The sequence below is a fragment of the Acartia tonsa genome, chromosome 6 (assembly GCF_053477335.1).
Source record: "Acartia tonsa isolate MP-2025a chromosome 6, ASM5347733v1, whole genome shotgun sequence".
NCBI classification, from domain to species: domain Eukaryota; kingdom Metazoa; phylum Arthropoda; class Copepoda; order Calanoida; family Acartiidae; genus Acartia; species Acartia tonsa.
This window is the reverse complement of record NC_137265.1, coordinates 15,243,850-15,266,653: the sequence shown is the minus strand read 5'-3', so window position 1 is coordinate 15,266,653 and position 22,804 is coordinate 15,243,850. Positions and strand designations below refer to the sequence as shown.

Sequence of the window (22,804 nt, the reverse complement as noted above, 5' to 3'; positions counted from 1 at the left end):
TGCAGCAGAGAAAGCAAAGATAATTTTACTAAATAGTTAGTAAAAAAATTGGATTTAGTTTTATTTTTATTTTTAACAGTCAAGGAGTAGATATTGGAATTTAAATTTCACTGGTACCCAAAGTTTTACAACCAAGTTATCTTATTCTTAAACTTTACAAATTTCAATCTACAGAAGTGGTAGTTTTGTTTATTATCATTTTTAAGCAATGAAAAGATATAGAAAATAGTTTTTTTTCTGGAAAAATGATACATCTATATTTTGAGTTGTTTGTCAAGATTAAATGGGCAGGTATTGTGAATAAATCTCAGTATTTAAGTAAAACCTCCTTGACAGACAAACAATTACCCTCCCTGCAGCTAGAATGCACTGTGAAACCTAATTTTAGGGTCAGTTACATTTGTAAAATCACCTATAGACCAACGGACACAGATGGTTATACAGTAAAGTCATTATTGTAATTTTTTATTGTTGATAAATTAACAGCAAAAATCTTAAGAGGAATGGGTAAGGGAATGATTTAATGTATGGCCAAATCATGATAAACAAAATTACCTCATATGTAGATTATAAGATTATTGGTATAAAAGTTTAGTCACTAAAGTTTTGATGCCAAATAATGGCAGAACCATTTTTAATCTTTGGGGGCAATGAATTTATATTTCATTGTCCCCTTACTTCCCAAATTTTTATAGGAATACATATTTTTGTTCCAAAAAGGGTAAACTATCCCAAAAATCCTTTAGAAAAGGGGTAAAAGTGACATAATGCGCTTTTTCCTGGGAGGGAGGGAACTTTGGACTGTAAATTTTTCTATTTTCAAAGAAACTCCCAAAAATTTTTGGGTATTTTGAAAAAATCTTGACTGGTTTGTTCGAACTAACTGTGTCCAAACTTTTCTATCAATAAAATGAATCTACAGAATAGGTTATTTTGTTTATCACCATTTGGGATGTACATCAAGTAATACCCCAATGTCTTATCCCTTTAAATCCCTGGCTTTTTCAAGGTCTCTGGTAAATACTTTAGAATGCAGCTGAGCTGCTATTGAAAAAACTAGTAAAACTGTCTTTTATGGTTGTTTCTTTTAATGGGTTAAAAATGGATTTTTTTTCCTTTAGTTATATAGGGAATGATCAAAATGAATAAAATGATTCCCACTCAAAATTTTAATATGACTAAAAGGAGAATTATGTAAACCTATAGAATTGTTTGAAAAATAAAAATAAAATAAATTTACACTAAAAAAATACTGAATATTTTTAGTTGACCTATCCTTACACTTAAAAACTAAAAACTATTTTCATAAGCGTAAAACTAAAAATAAAGCTTCAAATCATATACTGTAGCTGGTATAAAGTTTCAAAAATTTTATTTACATTTTGAAAGCTTCTCAAAATGTATCCAACCGCTTTTTGTATAACTTTTATTTACTTAATTTATGTATAAAAAATATTTATTTCATCGTATTTGAATACTACTTGATTATTATAAGTTTAAAAAAATTTGCATATTAATTTCTATAAACCTTAGATTTTGCCATTGATTTCAAATAACATTAATACACTTATACAATGGTAACAGAATGTGTGTTCTACCAATGGTTTCGCTTCCCGCTAAACCGATATGGTTCTACTTTACAGTGAGGCTTTACATAGGTCCTATGAAGGTTTATAACTACTTTGGACAGGAATCCATCTTTTACATATAAATTTATTCATCCTTGTTTTTGATTTGCGAAAATTTTCTGAATAACGTCTGATTAATAAAAAATATTATATTTCTCTTTTATTATTAATTAGCTTTTTGTAAAAAAAACTTAAAGTAGTTATTTATTCAAATAAAAAGATTTATTTGCGTTTTTCTTTAATATTTTTAGATAAATAGAAAAAAAGATCTATTGATTTTTTTAACAAAAAGATACAAGAATTTAAGAAAAGGCAAAGTGGGTATATTTGACGTACTATCGACTAACCATTTAAAAGTTATTAGATATTAGGACGGGAGGGGACAATGAATTGTAAGTTACACTGGTACCCAAAGTTTTATAAACATATTATCTTATACGTCAGCTCAAATTAGTTAGATCAATTCTAGTACAAAGGGACAAATTTAGCTATTACTAAATCACTGAAAAATAAATAAAGAATAATTCTATTTTCAAACTATTAATACCAACTTGCTGTTTTTAAAACCTCCTTTCCCTCGCAATCTTCACCCCTTTCATTCCCCCTCTTAAACCTTTCCATTTTTCAACCTGTATATTCGCGGATTTTTAGCGACACAAGTCATTTTTCTTCGCTTGCTTAAGACATGGGATAGACACACACAAATTTTACTGAAAATTTGTCTTTTAAACAAGAAGTCTTATATTTACATTTGTATTTGAACTTTTAGTAGTTTATGGCATTAAAATGATTAAAAGATTTAAGAATCTTAAGGTATAAGACAATGAATATTAAATTAAATTAGATCAGATCATTAATTAGACCGGTACCCAAAGTTTACTAACTTATTTGTTGGCCTAAAAACTTTCGATACTTTTATTAAATCTTGATTGTTTGGTGCAAGTACAAACACTTCCACCATTAATTTGGATTTATACAAAAGAGATAATTTGTTTTATCTTGTTGTGAACCTTAACTTTATAGCTTCAGATCTCTGGAGGACATTAAGGGTACAATTTAAGAGAGTGATTGTGTCGCCATCTTGAGACGTTATTTGCAAACATAAATGCACACTTCTGCACACTTCAGCTAGAAATAGAGAAAGAGAGCCGCTGTCTCATTGGTGGGTCATCATAACCGTAAAAAAACACAAAATAAGCAATTTTTTTCTAAAGCAGATTTATAGACATATCATAAAGGTTGTCATGGCTAGCATATTATCATGGGCTTGTATATTATCAGGCGATTAAAAAAATACATCCCCAATTATGATATACTAAACTTTAACTTCAATAGACAAAAATTATTGGTATAAAATATTGGACACTAATAGTTTGGACAAACCAATCAAGATTCAATTAAAGTACCCAAATTTTTAAAGGCCCAACCGATAGACATCATTATAAAACTGCACTAAACACTCCTATAATCTTATTTGCTAATATTATTTTTGCGAATATTAACAATTGGTGTAATTGATAAGACACTGTCTCATTTCGGTATAGACTGTACATGAATTTTTATTTATTATAAATAAATAAAAGAATTTATTGAAAATGTGCTGCTTTCATATTTACATAAGTAGTAGTAATTCATTATTAGAATAGTGTTATGTGAAAAGAAAAACACTAACTTTAATTTATAAAATGTTAAAACTAAAACTGATTAATGTACAGAATTTGTTTTTTTTAATGTAATGATAAATGTTATTATAGTGACTTGTGAGAAATAGTTAATTTATTTATTTTGTTTGCAAAATTTTTAATGTACTAAAAAATATAATAATGCTGACTGAAAATTTTTTTTTATTACCCTGGTACCCAAAGTTTTATAACCACGTTTTCCTTTCTTTGGCTCTAAAATTTTGGTTTTAAACTTAAAGTGTCCAAACTTTTTAACCAATAATTTTCTTCTACAGAAGAGGTTATTTTGTTCAGCATTATTAGGGATTTACATCAATTAATCATCCATTGTATTATCCCTTACCCTCTTATGATCAATGGGTTTTGAGCAATAATTAAACAAGTTTAATATTTAGCTACCTGCCTCTTTTTCTATAGTTATCCAAAGCTTAAAGTTAGGTAATTCTATATAAAAAGCAGAGTCACAAAAAAATACAGGGATCTCAAGGGATAAGACAATGGACAATAAATTGATATCCACAATGAGGATATTATCTAAATTAACCCTCTAGATTAAAATCATTGAATTATAATTTTGTTACTAACAGTTTAAATCAACCAAAGTTTTTCAGGTAACAAATGATATAAAGTGTATAAAACTTTGGGTACCAGTATAATTTTCAGTACAATATACTCTCCCTCCATGTGTTTTATAACTATAACTATTTATTTAAATAATATCAGGAAGATAGGGATATATTATCATTACCTGAATAGCATTATATAATGTTGTAAATATACTCCCTAATATTGCTGAATGATGTCACTAATATCGATGTTAATATCAGACAAAAAAGTTCATTTTATAGCATACATAAATAATCCTTTTTCCTTACTTTCTAAACTGTTTGTCATTTCCTTTGACTAAAAAGGCTAATATTGCAAAAAATACACCTATTTAAATAATAAGTTTAAAGTGTGCATATAGAAAATATTTTGGAAGCATGCAGAGAGATTCGTAAAAAGGAAGTAGCCAGCTTATTTTTAACATGCTGTTTAAAGCAATGATATTTTTTCTAATATATCCTATTTTATGCAGCAGTAATGTTCTTTTTTTGTCATAAACTAAAATTTCAATAACTACAGAACTGGTTATGCCCTACTTTTTAGGGAAACCTAACATGGGTCCTAAGAAGGTTTTAGGCAATTTTATATTTAAGCTTTGGGGAGTTTTATGGCTATTTTTCTGCTTCCTTCTTAACCCCTTTTAACAAAACCCCTATAGGCAAATTATAAAATTGTCTTTTAAATATATTTAAAATTAACCCTTGAAAGTATTTCTAATTCTAGAGTAGATTTTTCACTAAAAATTCAGACATAAATATATAAATATTAATATATTTAAGCAGTTAAATGTAAATAAGTTTTTCATTTTAACACATTTATCTTGAATATAATTGTTGTTAAAGAATAATATCTCTATAAAAATAACTTTAAAAAAATGAAAGTATTTTTATATATATATTTTTTTTACCACTAATAATATTTATTATGTTAAACATGAAACCTTATGGTTACCAATTTTATGTCAAGTCAACATTGAGTCCGAAACAATTAAAATTTCCTCACACTTTGGGTACTTTTATGAAATCTGAATTTTTAACAAATAATTTAATCTACAGAAGGGTTAAGTTTATTTACTATTATTATGGATGTTTTGTCCATTGTATAATGATATAAGCCCTGTAAAGCAATCTCAGAGGGCTAGGGGCACTGCCACTTCAATTGTACAATGTATCGGCTAGCAAGCAACAAGAAAAGGGTTATTATATTTACTAGACGTTGGGATGCACAATTTTTTTTTTGCATTTTTTTGCTTTTCAAGGGAAACCGTATGCCTATTACAACCTCTTCCCCCACCCTGCATTGCCTCCCCCCTCCCCATTAAAATTGGCGTAAATTTTGCAGAAAACAGCACACCATAACATAGGTGTTTCTTCGTTTCTGCATAGTGTTTTCCTTTCGCAAAAAGACAAAATAGCAAAAAATTTGGAGAAAGTAAAATGTTGAATGAAGCAAAGGTGAAAAACAGTTTGTGCTGTTCTAATAAAATGCGTTTCTCAATGATTTGAAATTGTGGTCTTATATGCAGAAGTGAATGCACACCCCTAACATAGAATAGCACATGCTTTTACTTTGTGTGTGCATGGTTTTTAAGGGATAAGACAATGGATGATAAATTGATATACATCCCCAATGAAAATAAAGAATAATACTCTTTCTGTAGATTAAAATTAGTTTAGAACCAAGTAATAAAAGTACCAACGCCAAAGAATGGGATAATTAGATTATAAAGCTTTGAAAATAAATTTTCTGTACCTAGAAAACCTCTTTTTTTAAGAAAATCTTTATTTTGGTTTTAAGCGAATTTCTCAATCTAACCTAACCATATAACTAAACAAAAAAATTGTGGGAAAAAGACAAAGAAACTCGTCTAAAAATTTTAAAATTGTTGTAATTTATTTTGCATAGATTCAAAATATAATTTTTATCTGGGATAAGGATTAAGTCAAATTTTTAAAAGAAATTAATTTTTGTAGTTTTGTAAACTAAAAGTTTATGTCGACTTCATAACTTTTTATAAAGTTGTCATAGGTGACATAAAATTGCCATATTGTTAAAAAAGTTAATTTTCATAATATTCACAATTAACAAAATTACCCCTGTATGTAGATTAAAATATTTGCTGAAATGTTTAATAAAAATATCCAAAGTTTTAAAGCCAACCGATAAGATAAAGTGGTTATAAAACTTTGGGTACCTGTGTAATTTACAATTCATACAGTGCTGCCTCCCTGAAATTACATAGTAACATGTAAACATATATATTTATTTGATCCTTTATTCCTGCATTTTTTTTTCGCAATGCAAATCTAAGGGAAAAGCATTTTTTTCTAGCATGCAAAAATTGTTGCAAAAGTCGTGAAAGCATAATGAGAAATTATAGAGGGTGTGCTCTATAATAGGGGTTGGGGGTGGGGGGGGTGCCAATTTTGAGAACCTTTAGGGGGGGGGGGGGGAGAGTCTGGAAGGTCCTGCTAATCTCAATTACAATCTTTATGCTAAAGGCTGGATTTTTTATGTTTTGAGGTGGATTCTTAAAAGATAGATTCACATAATTGGCTATACAGTAGTCGTACAACTAAAATCATTTTTCTACAAGTTTTATAAGTTTTTGATATATTATTAAAATTTTTTTTTTGGCAAAAATAATGTAAACGCATTTTTAAAAACCCATCTTTGATGACTATTTTATTTACCGCCTCCACCATCATAAAGATATTTTTATTAAATTTTTTAAACACTTTTTTTCTTTTATGCTTCATTTTATTCTAAGAAATTATGCATTTCTTATAAAGTTTTCCTTAAAAAGAGTTATGCACTGTTTAAAAATAAACCAAACGATAAAAATTATTTTAATTGCCTTTTTTACCATAATTTCCGACGTCTAAGATATTTTTGGATTAATTTTAATATTTGGGTTTTAAAAGTAATTCTGACCAACTAGATATGTTTAATTTTGGAATTTTCTTAAGATAAGTAAGTCAAAATGCAATTTTTTTCATTTTAAAATAGACTAAAACTATCACGGAACATATGTAAAGCTTCCCTAAAAAGAAGAACTAAATCGGTTCAGTAATTTAAGAGATCTTAAGCTTTATTCAATAAAAACCTTACTACTTTATAATAGGATATTAGATAGAAGGGGTGGGGGAGGGGGCCATTGGTACTCCACTAACAAAATCTGAGATTTTGTTGTCGAAAACTCTAATATATGATGTGTTAATAGGAACTAATTTATGAAGTCTTAAACTGTTTGCATTCAAACGTCTTATTTTAAAACGTAGTCATTTCGGACAATTTCAAGATAAGACTATAGTAACAATTTTAACTTTTTATGGTAGATTTAGGTTTCTAGTAGTAATGCACCGTTTTAATAATTATCAGGGATGGAGGGGACATTGGACTGTAAATTACACTGGTACCCAAAAACTTTTAACAATGTTATGTTATTTGTATGTTTAAAAACTATAGGTAGTGTTATCGAATTTTAATAGGTTGGGTCGAAACTATAGGTGTCCAAACTTTTTAACCTTAATTTTGATCTACAGCATTGTTTATCATTATTGGGGTTGTATATCAATTTATCGTACATAGTCTTATCCATTAAGATCCCTAATCTAGTATTCTCTCCACTGTTGGTAAAACTGGAAATTAAAGTTGAATATTTTTTGTAAAAACTTATTTTGAAGTTCATTAATATAGTGGTGTGCGCTCACTTTCGCTCATGTATCACAAAACTGAATATATTATTACAACAGTACAAACAGAACCTTACTCTTTGCTTCATATACATCATTACACCCCTTTCCCACCCCCCATTTGTATTTGCTTTTTGTGTCTGATATTAAGCGGGAGTGAATGCACAACCGCTATAGTGGTTGCCATCTGCTATTTGCAACTTTCTGTTGCATAAATTTCAGGGAGGAAGGGAGACATTGGACTGTAAATTACACTGGTACCCCCCAAAGTTTTATAACCACGTTATCTTTTTTGTTGGCTCGAAAACGTTGGGTACTTTTTTTGAATTCAGATTGGTTGATTCCAACCTAATAATGCACAAACTTTTCAACCAATAATTATAATGAACACCCCCAATGATAAGAAAGAAACCTATCCCTTTTTTCAAAATCAAAATCATTGGTTGAAAAGATTTGACACTGCAAGTTTGGACCAACCAATCAAGTTTAATAAAGTACCCAAAGTTTTTAAAACTAATAAAATATTTTAAAACCAATATAATTTACAGTCTAACACTTGAGCATTACTACTAGAATCCTAAATCAACATTTGTGTATGTTATTTTGTTATAATAGAACTCCACAAAAGTAAAATACAAAAATTCAAATTTTGACTTATTATTGAAAATTCACCGAAATTTGAGATTCCAATTAAAGCTGAATATTTTAGCACATAAAAACTTCCAAGGGCATCATTTATTCTGCAAAAATTAAGACAAACACAATGATAGGTGTGCAAATACTTCCGCAAATATACATTTCTGCATAGTATTTCATAATCGCCAATATTACAATAGCAATAAGGAAAGTAATGCAAAGAATAAGTTGCCATGGATCTAAAGGGATAAGACAATGGATGATAAATAATTGATGTTTATCCCCCATTGATTATGCACAAAATTACCCCTTCTGCAGATAACAATTAGTGGATGAAACGTTCAGGCACTCAACATAATGAACCAACTACTTAAAATTAATTAAAAGTCAAAAAGTTGTTAAGCTAACGAATAAAAAAAGTTATTATAAAACTTTGGACTTGTGTCAGTTCTGATGATTTAATAATGTGATACATGTGCGGAAGTGAAAGTACACTGGCTATAATAATGGCACAAAACAGAACAACTTAAAATGAGGGAACAGTTTTAGCAGGGATGCAAGGATAGGCATTGCAGTATAATATATCAGTTAGATTTTTAGTTAGGGCGTGTTATTTTTTTTCAAGGGATGATTTCTCTTGTGAGGATGGTGGTACCCTCCCACAAAATAGTTACAAACCTTCCCAGAACATATGAGAAGTTACTTTGTAAAGGAAAACCATATTGGTTAATTGGTTAGCGAGATCTTTTGGTACAGACAGACACACACAGACAGATCCTGTTACTTTTATGTAATTGTAATAATGAATTCGTTTTATTATGCTTTTTTACAAGTCCCCAAAAATCGTGAAATTATGAAAATATTATGGAAAAATTTGCGAGACCCTTCTCCCCTAATTTATATCTAGCACTACATCCAGACGTCTAAAGGTTTGAGTCTTGTTATATAGATATACCCAGACTTGAAATTAGAGAGAGAAAGAGAGGGAGGGAGAAAGACAAAAAAAGAGAGAGATTGAAAGACAAAAGAGAGATAAAATTAACTTTTGTGCAAATTTTTATTAGGCTCAAAGTCTAAGATAAATATTTTTCCTCTTAAAATTTTGTTTAGTTTTTTTTATGAAAAATAATGATTTACATAAATTTTCATTATATTTCACATTACAATATGAATATATTACTTTAAAGCATCAAAATTTAGCAAAATTCTTTTAACATTATTAAATTTTAGATAAAAACATAAATTATTATTAAATCTATATTTTATGTATGATTTATTTTGAAAAAAAAAAAATTTTAATTTCCATATTTTAATGTTAGAATCTTCTAATCTGATTTAAATAAATTACAATAAGGGTTATTGTTACATAAGATATCATAAACGGCTGCAAAAAAAATTGTAATAGTTTATTATCGCATCGTATTATAGACAGTTTTCCGATTAAAGTAAAATAAAAAATTATAAGATTAAACCAGTTTTGTTATTTTTTTCTCGTATTCATTTGAATCCGGTGGATAGGAACCGGTTCTCATGAATACGAAAAAACTATGTCTAGCATCGTATTATATCCAGTTTTCTACGAATATAGAAATGTAAAATCATAAGATTAAAACTAGTTTTTTTAGCCGGTGCCTTTTTAGCCGGCACCACGGGGCTAAAAAAACTAGTTTTAATCTTATAATTGTACATTCTATATCCGCGGAAAGCCGTTTATAATACGATACGAGAAATAACTATTATTGATTTTTCAATACTGCTGAGAACCGGTTCTAAACCAGCGGATATTTATCGGTTACGAAGCTTTACTGGAAATCTAATTCCAAATGCTTTTTTTCTGCATTTCTCCGGCCGGCAAATAACAAGAAATTTGTGGCTTTTATTCATTTTCTGACTAAAAATGCATTTTTCAGTTTGCAAATTTTGTGGCGGCGGGGGCTTGGATGGGTTAAAACAATGCAATACCCCCCCCCCCAATGGCATGGATGTTGAGTATCAAAGGGGGGGGGGATTGTTTTGTATCCTCCCCCCAGTAAATTAAGCAACAGTCTAGCCGGCCTGAATTTTGGCATTCAAAACTTTGTTGGAAAATAGACACCGCCAATTTCATTTGCATGGATTTCAGGAGATTTTACAATGGAGTTGGGAAATTTATAGATTAATTGACTATACCTGCCTTTTAAGCTTATGTTTTAGATGTTTTCTATACTATAGTGGTAGGTTTGTTTGCGCATTAAGATCTCGTTAAAAACTTAACCAATCAAGTTCTCCATTAAAGGAAGCCTCACATAGGTCACTTATTTAGGGCATTTTATTTTTAAACTTAATTTTTTGGTCCTAGGCTGTTTTTCTACCCTATCTCTCTGCCTCTAGAGTAAAAGTTAGCTTATTATATATCACATTTGATTTTAATTTACTAACACAAAATATAAAAGATCCTTTTGACATAAAAACTAAATGTAATATCATGTTTTGATCACAAAACTGTGGTATTTTTGGTATAGATAGAATTAAAACTTTTACGGTGTACATTCACTTCCGCACATGGAACACAATATCATAACTGCAAATTATTTTAACAGCACAAATGTCCCAGGGAGGGAGGGAACATTAGAATATTTATTACACTAAGAATCCAAAGTTTTATAATAACGTTTTCTTATCGGATGGCTTAAAACATTGGTGAATTTTATTGAATTTTGACTGTTTGGTTCATTAAGTTAAGTGTTTAAACCATTTACTTTAATCTGCATAAGGGGAAATTTTGTGCAGCTTCATTGGGGAAGTACATCAATTTATCTGCCATTGTCTTATCCCATTATATCACTGCAAATATCCTCTTATTTTTATGCTAATGCGTTTTTTTGCGAATATTTTTGCGGAAGTAAATACACGGAAACTTTTACAAGATATAATAACCAGGGAATAAATGGATAAGAAATGTCAATTTAACAAGGATGTTTATATCCATTTAGTAGCGCAGGAACATGATATGTTTGTCCCTGTTTTTGCTGATAAATCTTATATATAAAGTAATGAATTATATTTTGACCGTTAAGATCTCGCCAACCACTGAACCGATTTAGTCCTCCATATTAGGGCAACTTTACATTGGTAAAACAGGATGGTTTTAGGCTATTTTTTTGCATCTCCATAATTTGCTTATTTTTACCAATAGGCAATAATATAAAATTTGATTCTACAGAATCTAAATCTGCAGTTTTATGTTAATATAATAACAGCACTTAGTTAATAATAACGAATACTCTAACCCTTTTACTTCCTGATCTAACCAAAAACAAATAAAAAGTTTTGCAATTGGAGGGGAAGGGGTGGGGGGAGTACAAACAATCATCCTATAAGTTTGCACTTTTTATTTTTACAAGAAAAAAACTTTTCCATATTTATTTGTAACCTGTTTATGTGATAGCAAGTTAAATTATGTTCATAAGTAGAGCAGCTTTAACATTTCTGACCAATTTTTGGTTATACATATGTCAATAAATTTCAATCCAATATTATACTTGTGTTTTACAAATTTTTAACAATTTCCTATTTTTTTCAGGATTCTGGATGATGGCCCCTGGATTAGACCCTCCCTCCCAACACATCATCAACTCAACTTGACCCCCTGTGGGACCCACCCATCCCTCCCCCCAGCCAGCCACCTCCCAGGGCACAACCTCTAGCTGTACCCCCTCTGTAGGTGGTTAAAATATACATACTCCACCCCTGTGGAGGAAAGACTATCCAAATTCAACTTGGCATATTGTACATTGTGTACTGTATTGTGTACACAAAACCTACTGGTATTGGTCACTCTGCCCTACCTCACCACGTGAACCTCATCTCTACTGTACGTCACACCTGTACGACTTCTGTACGACATTATTGGTGTAAAAAAGTGACATTTTTTCAACCATCGCATTCAGAAACATAAACAGCATTGTATACAACCAACGGAGACTGAATTTTAAACTCTAAAAACCTCCCTCCATCGCATTATTTACAATTAACTTAATAATTTTCATATTTATCAATATAGTGAATAAAAAAAACAGTTAAAAATTGTACAGAGCGCCAGTGCATCTGTATAAGTGAACTGATCCTGTACTATTTAAAACCTAACCGTGATAGAAATGTCGACCCACATCACCACATTCAACCCTCCGCAGGCGGGTAGAACGCCAACCATGCCGACCAAACCTGTCAGACTAATCTCATTCGGCAACAGTCCACCGCCGTCGTCCGCCGTTTCGCCGCTGGGCTCACCGCCGCCGCCAGGCGCCACCACCCTGGTAGGCACGCCCGACTCCCCCATGGTGCTAGTCCAGACGGCGGCCTACTCATCGCCCCCCTCGTCCATGGGGGGCCACCAATTTCATCCCCAGCACCATCCTGTTGTGTCATCCCACACAGCCTTGCACCATCCCTCCCCGCACCACCAGTCCCACATCTATATTGAGGTGAGGGGCGCCACGACGGGGACCGTCACCACGCCGACCTCTATGGGTGGCGGCGGCCTGCCGCTTTCAGAGCCAGATTACCTGAGTCCCGACGGCGGTGGCGGCAGCAGCCACCAGCACCAGCTCACAGACATAAAGACTGAACCTTTGCCGTTATTTAGTCCCACAAACTCAACCTCAAGCTTTACTTCTGCCAGCCAGGATCCTCTGGCCATGTATGATCCCAATAGCTTACAGTTCTATACCTCAAATACGCCCCCTGGACAGCTACAACACGGACAAGGTGGGCTAGGAGGCCCCCAGCAAGGCAGCAGCGGTCAACACCTACAGCAACAATCTACCTCTACCCCTCCCTCCAACGCCTCAAGTCTGCTGCAGACTGCGAATGTTGGTGGCCAGTTGACACCGGGCGGTGCCGGCGGCTCATCAGAGCAGGTCGACCGCAAGGTGAAGAAGGGCCCAGCATCGCGGCCACAGGAGGAATTTTGTCTGGTCTGCGGTGACAGAGCTTCGGGTTACCACTACAATGCCTTGGCGTGCGAGGGGTGCAAGGGATTTTTCCGACGGTCAATCACAAAGAACGCTTCCTACACGAACACATGCAAGTACGGCGGCAACTGTGAAATTGACATGTACATGCGTCGGAAGTGCCAAGAGTGCCGCTTCAGAAAATGTTTGATAGTGGGCATGAAGGCGGAGTGTGTTGTACCAGAGTCTCAGTGCGCCATCAAGCGCAGCAACAAGAAGCCGTCGGCCAAGTCAAAAGCTGCCGGCAGCGGCCCCAGCAGTTCTTCGCCGAAACTCAATACCTCATTGTCGGGCGGCGGCACGCCGGAGAAGCGGCTGCGCTACGGCCGGCCGTTGAAAGAGGAAGAGGGGCAGCTCATTGACATGATTGTGGCGCTGCAGGCGCAGTTTGAAGTACCTTCAGAGGAGGAGCTGAAAAAGATCGACTCGATGGTGTCGGCCGAGAGTCAGGAGGAGAACATGATCATCCGACACATGTGCGAGTCTACCATCAGGGTCATTGAACTCATTGTTGACTTCTGCAAGAAGCTGCCCGGCTTCCAGAGCCTCAGGATGGAGGACCAGATCGTCCTGTTGAAAGCCTCCTCGAGCGAGCTTATCATGTTGCGAACGGCGCGGCGCTACGACCCCGCCACCGACACCATTGTGTTTGCCAACAACGAGCCCTACACGCGCGAGAGGTTCAAGCTGATCGGCCACGACATGGACGAGATGTTCCTGTTTTGTCGGGCCATGTGTGATATGGCCGTGGACAACGCGGAGTACGCCCTGCTGACGGCGCTCATCATCTTTAGCGAGCGGTACAACCTGCAGGAGCCCAGCAAGGTCGAGCGCATTCAAGAAATTTATATCGAGGCATTCGAGGCATACGTGTACAGCAAACGGCCGCGTGAAAGCCAGATGTTTGCAAAACTTCTAAATGTGCTGTGTGTTGTGAAAAATTTAGCCTCAAAGAACAGCGAGTTCTCGTATTCGTTGATGATAACAGACAAAAAGTTCCCAAAGATTCTCAAAGAGATGTGGTACGAATAAAGCAAGTGATAAACAAAAAAATCATCAACATATTATTTTATTTTCCATTCAGAATTTATTTGTTTGTGTGTTTACTCTTGCCGCGCCGGTTTAGAGATAAAAATATTCATAAACAAATTTTCTGTCCATCCCTAGTCGTTATTTTCCAGTTTTTAAGAAAGAAAAAAAATGCTAAATTTTTAAATCTTGCATTAAAAATGGAAAACTTATTAAAAATCTGATTTATTTTGCTCTTTTGATTATTATCCTATTTTTTTGTGTTATATTATTTTATCTACGAAAATATTTAAATTGTCTTTTTTTTGCTAAATAATTTACTTTTGGGGGTTTGGGAATATTTTAATCAATTTCAATCGTGCAATCAATTCACCTTTTTGTAGCTCTGATTTTCTTATGATAGGTTAATATTACTTAATTTGATTATAAATATCTATATCTTATTATTTTATTCTTTTGGCATTATTACATCGCCTAGTCTAATAACCTTTTCATATACTAATAAGTCAAAAAAAAAACATTTAGACGATTTTTATAATAAAATAAATCGTCTCAATATTATCTTATTTTGACTTATTGGTGTTTTGAAAAGAAATTTTATACCTACACTTTTAATTTTGTAATTTTCTTGACCCAATTTTTGTGTTGATCAAATAACAGCACCGAAAGATTAACATTTAACCATTTAAATCTTCATTAAACAAGGGATCATGAGGGATAAGACAATAGATGATAAATTCATATACATTCCCAATGATAATAATCAAAATTACCCCTTCTATAGATTAAAATTGTTGGTTGAAGAGTCTATTTGGAAAAACCAAACAAAGTTCAATAAAAGTAGCCAAAGTCTATAGACTATAAAACTTTGGGTACCAGTATAATTTTCAGTCCAATTTTTTTCCTTGTCAATAATAATCTTAGTCTTTCTTGTTCTATTTATCAAAATATTTGTTTCTCCTTACGCGGGGTGTGCAATCATTTTCACATATTATCACATCTCCAGTCTAGCTATAAATTCACAAAAAGACACAATTGCAAATAAATAAGAGGAGTTTGAACATGGAGGGAAAAGACATTGGACTTTACATAATACTGGTACCCAAAGAAATACGTTTCAAACTTTGGGTACTTTTATCAAATCATTATTGGTTGTGTCCAAACTTTTACACTAAGATTTTCATCTACAAAACAGGTAATTTTGTTTATCATAATCAGGCGTGTACTATACATCAATTTATCGTCCATTGTCTTATCCCTTAAAATCCCTGATTTATAAGAATTTGCTGTTTTGTTTAAAGTGCGAAAGTGAATGCACATCCTTTTATTTATCTAATTTTGAATATCTAGGTCACAAGTTGATATGATAGGCATTATATAGAAAGAGGGATAGACCATTGGAGGTTTTTATTTTCTTTTCTTACCTTTATATTTGCCACGTTCTTTAGGGGAGGGACAGAGGATTTGCAGATAATTATTTTCTATTCGTGATATAAATTTTGGTTGAATTTCTTTTTTATCTTTAAATGCCTTTTCCCTGGCAATTAACTTGTTAAAAAAATATTTTTACTCTTAACTAATACATGCTACATCTTATATTGCTAGAAAAAATAAGAGATACAGGAATTTTACTATGGAAGATAAATTAATCATCCCCAAATGCTTATATCCTAATATTTATTTGCCCTTAGTAGATATAAGGATTTATAATAAAAATGTCATTTTAAACAAACAAAAATAATATGCATTAAGAAATGTTTTATTATCTCAACTTTAGGACCTATTTCTTCACTTTCTACGCGATAGATTTCAGGGAATTAAGGTATATGACAATGGACAATAAATTTATCTTTCCAATTTTCTTAATTCTAACTTTGGAAGCTAAAGTTATTTGAGAAGAAAAATTACTTTAGGATGTCTTGAACTTCTACAGCATAGGTATAGAAAATATTTATATCAGAATATCCTTCATTCTAATGTTGAAAGAATGATTCAACGTTCATTGTCCCATCCCTGCTTCCCTGAAAATTGTTGAATATACAGAGATACAAAATTGGGTCAGGAAAACAACTTTTATTTTTATTTTATCTCTTATCTTTACTCCAATTATTTTATTTTATTGTTTTTTAAGGAATTAATAAAGAAACTTATTGTATTTTATTGGTACGAGGTCTAAGTAACTCTTAATTATTATTATTATATACAGAAAAAAACTAAAAATATATACATCTTTATATAAATATATAGAATGAAAAAAAAAGATAGCCGCCGTTTGTGGCCGAATGGGCGGATATCTCTAAAAGTTCCAAAAGGCCAGCCAGGCGGGTCATACAGGCGGAAGGCGGGTGGGGCGTACAGGCGGTGCGTCACAGCTCCTGGAGCTAGCATCGGCGCATACAGGGCGCACAAAACAATGTGGCGCCAAAAAGGATGCTTAAATTTGTGTTTATCTTACAGGAGGCGCAATATATTCTGGCCTCAAACAGGGTGTTCTAAGTAATTTAACATCTAACATTGTGCTAAAGCTAATTTGGCGTCATACAGGGTGGACAAATTATTTTGGCGCTAAAAACAGGGTGCCCGTTGTTTTGTGTTGCTCTGGTATGAACCTGTACCCTCCCCCCGCATCCCATAGCACGGAGATTGTGATTATTATTATTAACAAAAAAAACTTTTTTATTTTCAAGCACCGTGTGCCTCTCTAAACTAAGAACAGAGATATGACAATTGAAAAAAATTTATATTACCCCCAACTTTTTTACTTGTCAAATAAATATAAAGTTACTTTTTCCCCCAAAATAGTTTTTTTTTCTATTCGTCACATATCTGTTCTTGTGTTTTTTACACTTTTTTCAAAAAATTAATAAAAATCGCATTTGGTCTTAATTTCAAGTATCCATATCAGTTGAACATGTAAAAAATCTAAATTGTTGTTAATTCTAAAAATACCATTTACATAAAAAAAAAGTTATCAGAATGTTGTTATAATTGTTATAAAATTACACAAAAGACCAAATCATTTTTTTACCATCATTGAGGCTTTTTTTTATAATTTTATGAATTGTTTTTGACTAAGTAGCTGGATTTTTTTTGATGCAAAATATAAAAATTATATTGCAGATAAATTTGGGTTTCACTTGATTTTTTTATGAAAAAATTCTTTATTCCAAAATAAATCTAATTTTTTTTGTAAAATCGGTCAATTTTTGGAGCCAAAACTTATTTTCAATGTATTTTTTTTTGAAAAACCTGAGCTGACTCAGCTTGTTTTGAAAAAGTACCTGCAGTACAACATGTACATCCACACATTTTTTATTTAAAAAACACGTAAAATTAACAGTTTTTATGCCACCCAGGCTAAAAAATTGGTTAATTCTAATTGTCATATTTTATATAAAATTAACAGTTTTTTAATACTTTTTCTTTTCTTTTTTTATATATATTTAATAAAACGATGCAAACCAGCCATTTGTCATAAATTTTTATACAGATCTTCCACTTTAAAAAACCCAAAACATTTATAAATAAAATTTAAAAAAAGTAAATATTAAATAACAATCAAATAGAATAAAAAAAACCTAAAAAGCACACAAATAATTTTCAAAGACTTTTTCAAAGCGCTGCCGATTTTAAAAATAAAAATATAATAATAATCAGTTGATAGTTGATTATTGTATAAAAAATGAATGAAAAAATAGTTATCATTATTATTATTATTGTTTACGTTTGTCTGCTATTGTGAATTAAAAAAAACTATTATTATCCTTTATAATTATATGTAATGTATTATATATCTTTTTGCCTTTAAAAATAAACATTCAGATGATGCAGTTTGATGTATTTTACTTAACTTTTCATCGTTGCGTGCTATGACAACACGCGGCCTTGTTTTATAGCAAAAATACTCTTTGATTTACTTTAGAATTCTATTCCTCTGTTATTTTGAGTTAATAATCTTAAATTATTACTACTTTCAAAGGGAATCACCATTTGAAAAATAACTTGAAACCCGCCCAATAATAATACGGCATTCCGAAATTGGGTTTGTAATGTTGATTACTCAAGGCTACTCTTCAATTAATGCAATTGGTTTTTGTACGGCCTGCCAGTCTAATAGAAGGTTGGTACCAGCTGATCGAACAATAGAACAAACTTATACAAAAGCAGTACTGCTTAAAAAGCGGTACTTTTCTCATGAAAGTGCCTAGCAATCATAGAAACCTCTCCTAGATTTTTAAAACATAAGGGGGGTTTTCATTTAACCTTGCGGTACTACTCTGTTATACCTAAATAACCTAAAGTTAAAAACACGAAAATCTACCTCCTATCCTCTTATATTTAATTACAAAATAAGAGGGAATTTGAGGGAAACCGCCTAAATAACTGTTTAAAGCAAAAAAAACGGTAAAACAATTTTAATCCACCATATAATTGAATAGAATAAGTAAACCATGCTAAAAATGAACAATATATACCTAAAGCAAATTGTTTATATGAAAAAAAGCTTATTGCGCCAAAAATGTTAAATACCCCTGGAACAAAAAAGAAACATATCAGGGTTAAAAGCGTATTTTATCCCCCCCCCCCTTATACACAAAAATTTTCCACCCCATCCCCGTGATATTATTCCCAAATGCTTATTAATACTTCCTTCTCCTTTTTTAAAAAGCCATTAGAAGTAGTTTTGACTATATTCTACCCCCCATAACCTCCCTCCCCCCCCCCTCTTTATCCCCTGGTGGAAAAAATGTTCACCCTTGAAAAGCCGGTGTCTAGACGTCTAAAACTTCCCCTCATATTCCCTTTCTCCCCCCATGCACCCTTTTTCACCATGTATCTTTTTAGATATTTGTAAGCAAGGGACTCAGAATCAGACTTTTAATACTGTTAAAAGGAATTTTAGTAGCGCAGCTACTCTATAACTTGTGCCTTTCTAACTACAAAATGTATTTTTATTAAATGTCATGCTGAATTTAAAGATAATACTGTTGTGTATATTGAATGCATGGCTAAAATTAGATATTAATGTATTTTATTATTGCTTTAGAAAAATAGCCTAAAACCATCTTGGAACCTAAGTGAGGCTGTCATCAAGTGGAGAACTTCATCGGTTTATTGATTAGCGAGATCTTAACAGACGAACAAAATATACTTCTTTAAATAGGATTATTAAATATACTTACTGTAGTTTACAATTTTACAAATAAAACAAATTTTGTCTATATGAAACATAGCATTAGCAAGCAACTGCGAAGATGATTAAAGTCCCTCCACAGATTATGACGTCATACGATAAAATAACCAATGAGAGGCCATCATAAACTTTACTATTGGTCAATCACAGTGTATACTGGCCTCATATTGGCTATTCTATCGTATGACGTCATAATCTGGGGAGAGACTTTAATCATCTTCAGCAACTGCCTACAATATTTTGGCTGAAAAAGAACAGTAAACTGTAATTTTGTATGTTGGGGAGGAGAAAATCAATAGTAGTTTTTTATATGTTTTATAGCCAGTTATGATAATAATTAACTAGATAGGTACTGTGCATATTCTGTATATGAGAAGGACATACCATTATTACAGAGTTTCAGTTATGAAAAAAGGCTAAGAGCTAAAAGTTGGAAACTTTTCAGTATACATCAAAAACACTTCCCTTTTTCATACTAATACAATGTTTTAACCCCAAATATACAAGACACACATATATAATATATGTATATAATCCCGCCCTTAATATTACATTACACATATATTTTATAGAAAAAAAACTTTTCTGTCTATCTTTATATACATCCATTACTTATCCACTAATATATTAACTAAACAAGGATGGATATAAGATATAGGTGGATATATTGACAGGGGAAAGTTTGTCGTCAATTTAGCTTGCTATTAAGTACCTCATTTATTGGTCAGTTCGATCAACCAGTTGGAATGTAGGGGATGTGGTAAAGTGTATCGTTATATTGGCTAGCGGCTTGAATCACTTTATCAGATCAGTACATGAAAATCTAGTGCAGCATCCAAGCAGTAATATATCGATTTAAACAAGGATGAAAACATCTATAAAAGCAAAGCTCTTTATCGGGCAGTAAAAATCAGAAATTGACATATAAAGAGTGTCAGTTCTTTAAACAGTGCAATGGTAAATTAGAATGCTTGGTTGTTTAATATTACTAACTATTATGACATGATTATAGTTCTGCTTCGCTTGCATCGTAGTTCCAGAAATCACAGTTTAAAATAAAAGTTGCACTAGTTAAAATTTAACCAAAAAATATTCATACTAAAAATGTTTATATGGCTATAGCTATGCTGATACGCCATCAAAGTAATACCTTATTTTTACAGAAATGTACATGACAGGTTTGAAATCTATATGATCAGTCATTTCAAATATATCATAAAACAAACAGGTTCTATGCTATTGTTAGTGCCAATAACCTATCAGAAATATGCTAGAAGATAGAGATATCAGATCTTAATTGAGATTATAGGAACAGAATAATAGGCTCTACTTAAAAATATCAAGTAAATTTCCCCATTCTGTATGTAGATTAGAATTATTGGTGGGAAAATTTGTACAACCTGATCCAGATTTAATAAAACATACCTAAAGTTTTTATCCAACAAATAAGAGATGGTGTTTACAAAACTTTTGTTACCAGCATAATTTACAGCCCAATGTCCCCTCCCTCCCTGAACTAAACCAGATATTTGCTATTCAGTCCAATGACTTTAAAACGCTTATTTAAGGGTTGGACCTGAATATGAGCCAAGGAATATCTTCCTAAATTTATATTACTGGTATGCTGAATTCGAACCCGAGACCTAACTAACACGAGTTTCAATTTTTTAATAACTGAATTTTTTGGTTCTAGGACAAGCACAGGAGTGACAAACGTCGGAGTTGACACTTAATCTAACCTAACCATTTGAAACCATCTTATAGAAATCCCTAAATCCTGCAGGGGGTATTTGTATATTTATATCTTAACCTAAAATAACCTGTATAGAAATACTCAATTAACGTTGTCCTTTCCGACGTTTGTCACTCCTGCGTTTGTCCAAGAACCAATTTGAAGTCTATGAAATTTTAAAAAGTATACCTATCCCCTATATCCCAGGAGTTTGGGAAAGACAAAAAAAGGATCACACAAAAGTTTTAGAACTGAGTGAAAAATTTATGGGAATTAAATAGAGAACGGGGGGAGGGGATCTTAATTTAATTTTTAAATAGCATAGCAGCTCTTTGAATTTGATGTTCACCTAATTCTGTTATAATGAGCTGTATATTTGCCATAAATATTTTTATAAAAAAAGGAAGTCAACATCCATTAAGGTGGAGCTCAATTAGAATTATTGTTAATGGTGGAAAAGTTGAGAAGCTGCTATTTTGTACAAACCAATTAAGATTTAGTAAAGTCCCCAAAGTTTTTTTTTCGCCAATGTCCTCTCAAATTGCACAGTTGGGACTTTCAGACAATGGTTGTGCTTCATTGAATGAAGTGGTTATCTGGTGACTGAAAAGTAAGGCAAATTAATGAACAAAATTTATTTAAGAATATGGAATATTTATGTATTTTTTAATCAACTTACCACCAATAACATTATAAAAGTTTAGTTTGATGTTAAATTTTTATCTTAAAGGGACTGTGAACGTAAATTTTTCTCATCTTAATATCAAATCTTAACATTATCTCATTCATAATATCTCACAGATAGAGCAAAACGCGCTTTTGTTTGCTTAAAAAAACTGCTTTTTCCGACGATTTTTATAAGGTACGGGGAAAGGAAGAAATTTTCCGTATTATATAAAATGTGCATTGAATTGCTTTTTTCTCCCATTATAGCTAAAATTAAACTTTTTCACATAGTTCTAGATTTTTCCTAACAGTTAAGCTGGCTTTTAACATAATCCTTGCTTTAATCCAATGTATAGTTACTTAGAAATTGATAAAATAAGCAATATTTTTTTATTGAAAACCAAATACAATAACAAAGCCAGAAACAGGTTTTTTATTAGTATCCAATTAACTTTAAATGGCCCATCTCTCGCCCACCTTTAATTACAAATTTGTAAATAATAACGACGCAATATTTCTTTATAAACAGTCTGATAAAAGTGTAAACTAATTCTCCAAAGTGGGTTATTTATTGTTCAACACAATAAAAAAGGATATTATTATTTTATATAACCTATGAGATTCAACCCTTTGTAGACAGTGAGGTATTTTTTTTGTCAATAATACGAATTTAAAATATGTCTTTATTACCTAATTACTACGTTATAAAAAAACGAATTGGCAATTTTATAGCATAAAATAAATCCTTAACAGTAAGTAAATTGTTTCAACTATATATGACAAGTTAAATATCCCTACAAACATTGTAAGAAACAAAAACGTTCAGATTTTCCCTGTTTTTTCCTTTTTCCCTCTCAAAATACCATAAAATCAAGGCATTATTTCTGGATATTTTTGTGAATAGGACATTTTTGGTTGATCAGTGTAGTGAAATGTGCTTAGTAA

The 22,804-nt window shown here is 31.9% G+C and overlaps 1 protein-coding gene across 2 annotated transcripts in view; it reads left to right on the top strand.

The window, feature by feature from the left end:
• The window catches only part of LOC145321956 (ecdysone receptor-like), a 108,356-nt gene extending 90,259 nt beyond the window's left edge, over positions 1-18,097 (top strand). For both annotated transcript variants that reach the window (XM_080163669.1, XM_080163670.1), the window contains exon 3: positions 11,810-18,097. In XM_080163669.1, coding sequence (XP_080019795.1) covers positions 12,384-14,270 — 1,887 coding nt within the window. In that variant the 5' untranslated portion in view covers positions 11,810-12,383 and the 3' untranslated portion in view covers positions 14,271-18,097. The remainder of the gene's footprint in view (positions 1-11,809) is intronic.
• The last annotated feature ends 4,707 nt before the right edge of the window (positions 18,098-22,804 follow it).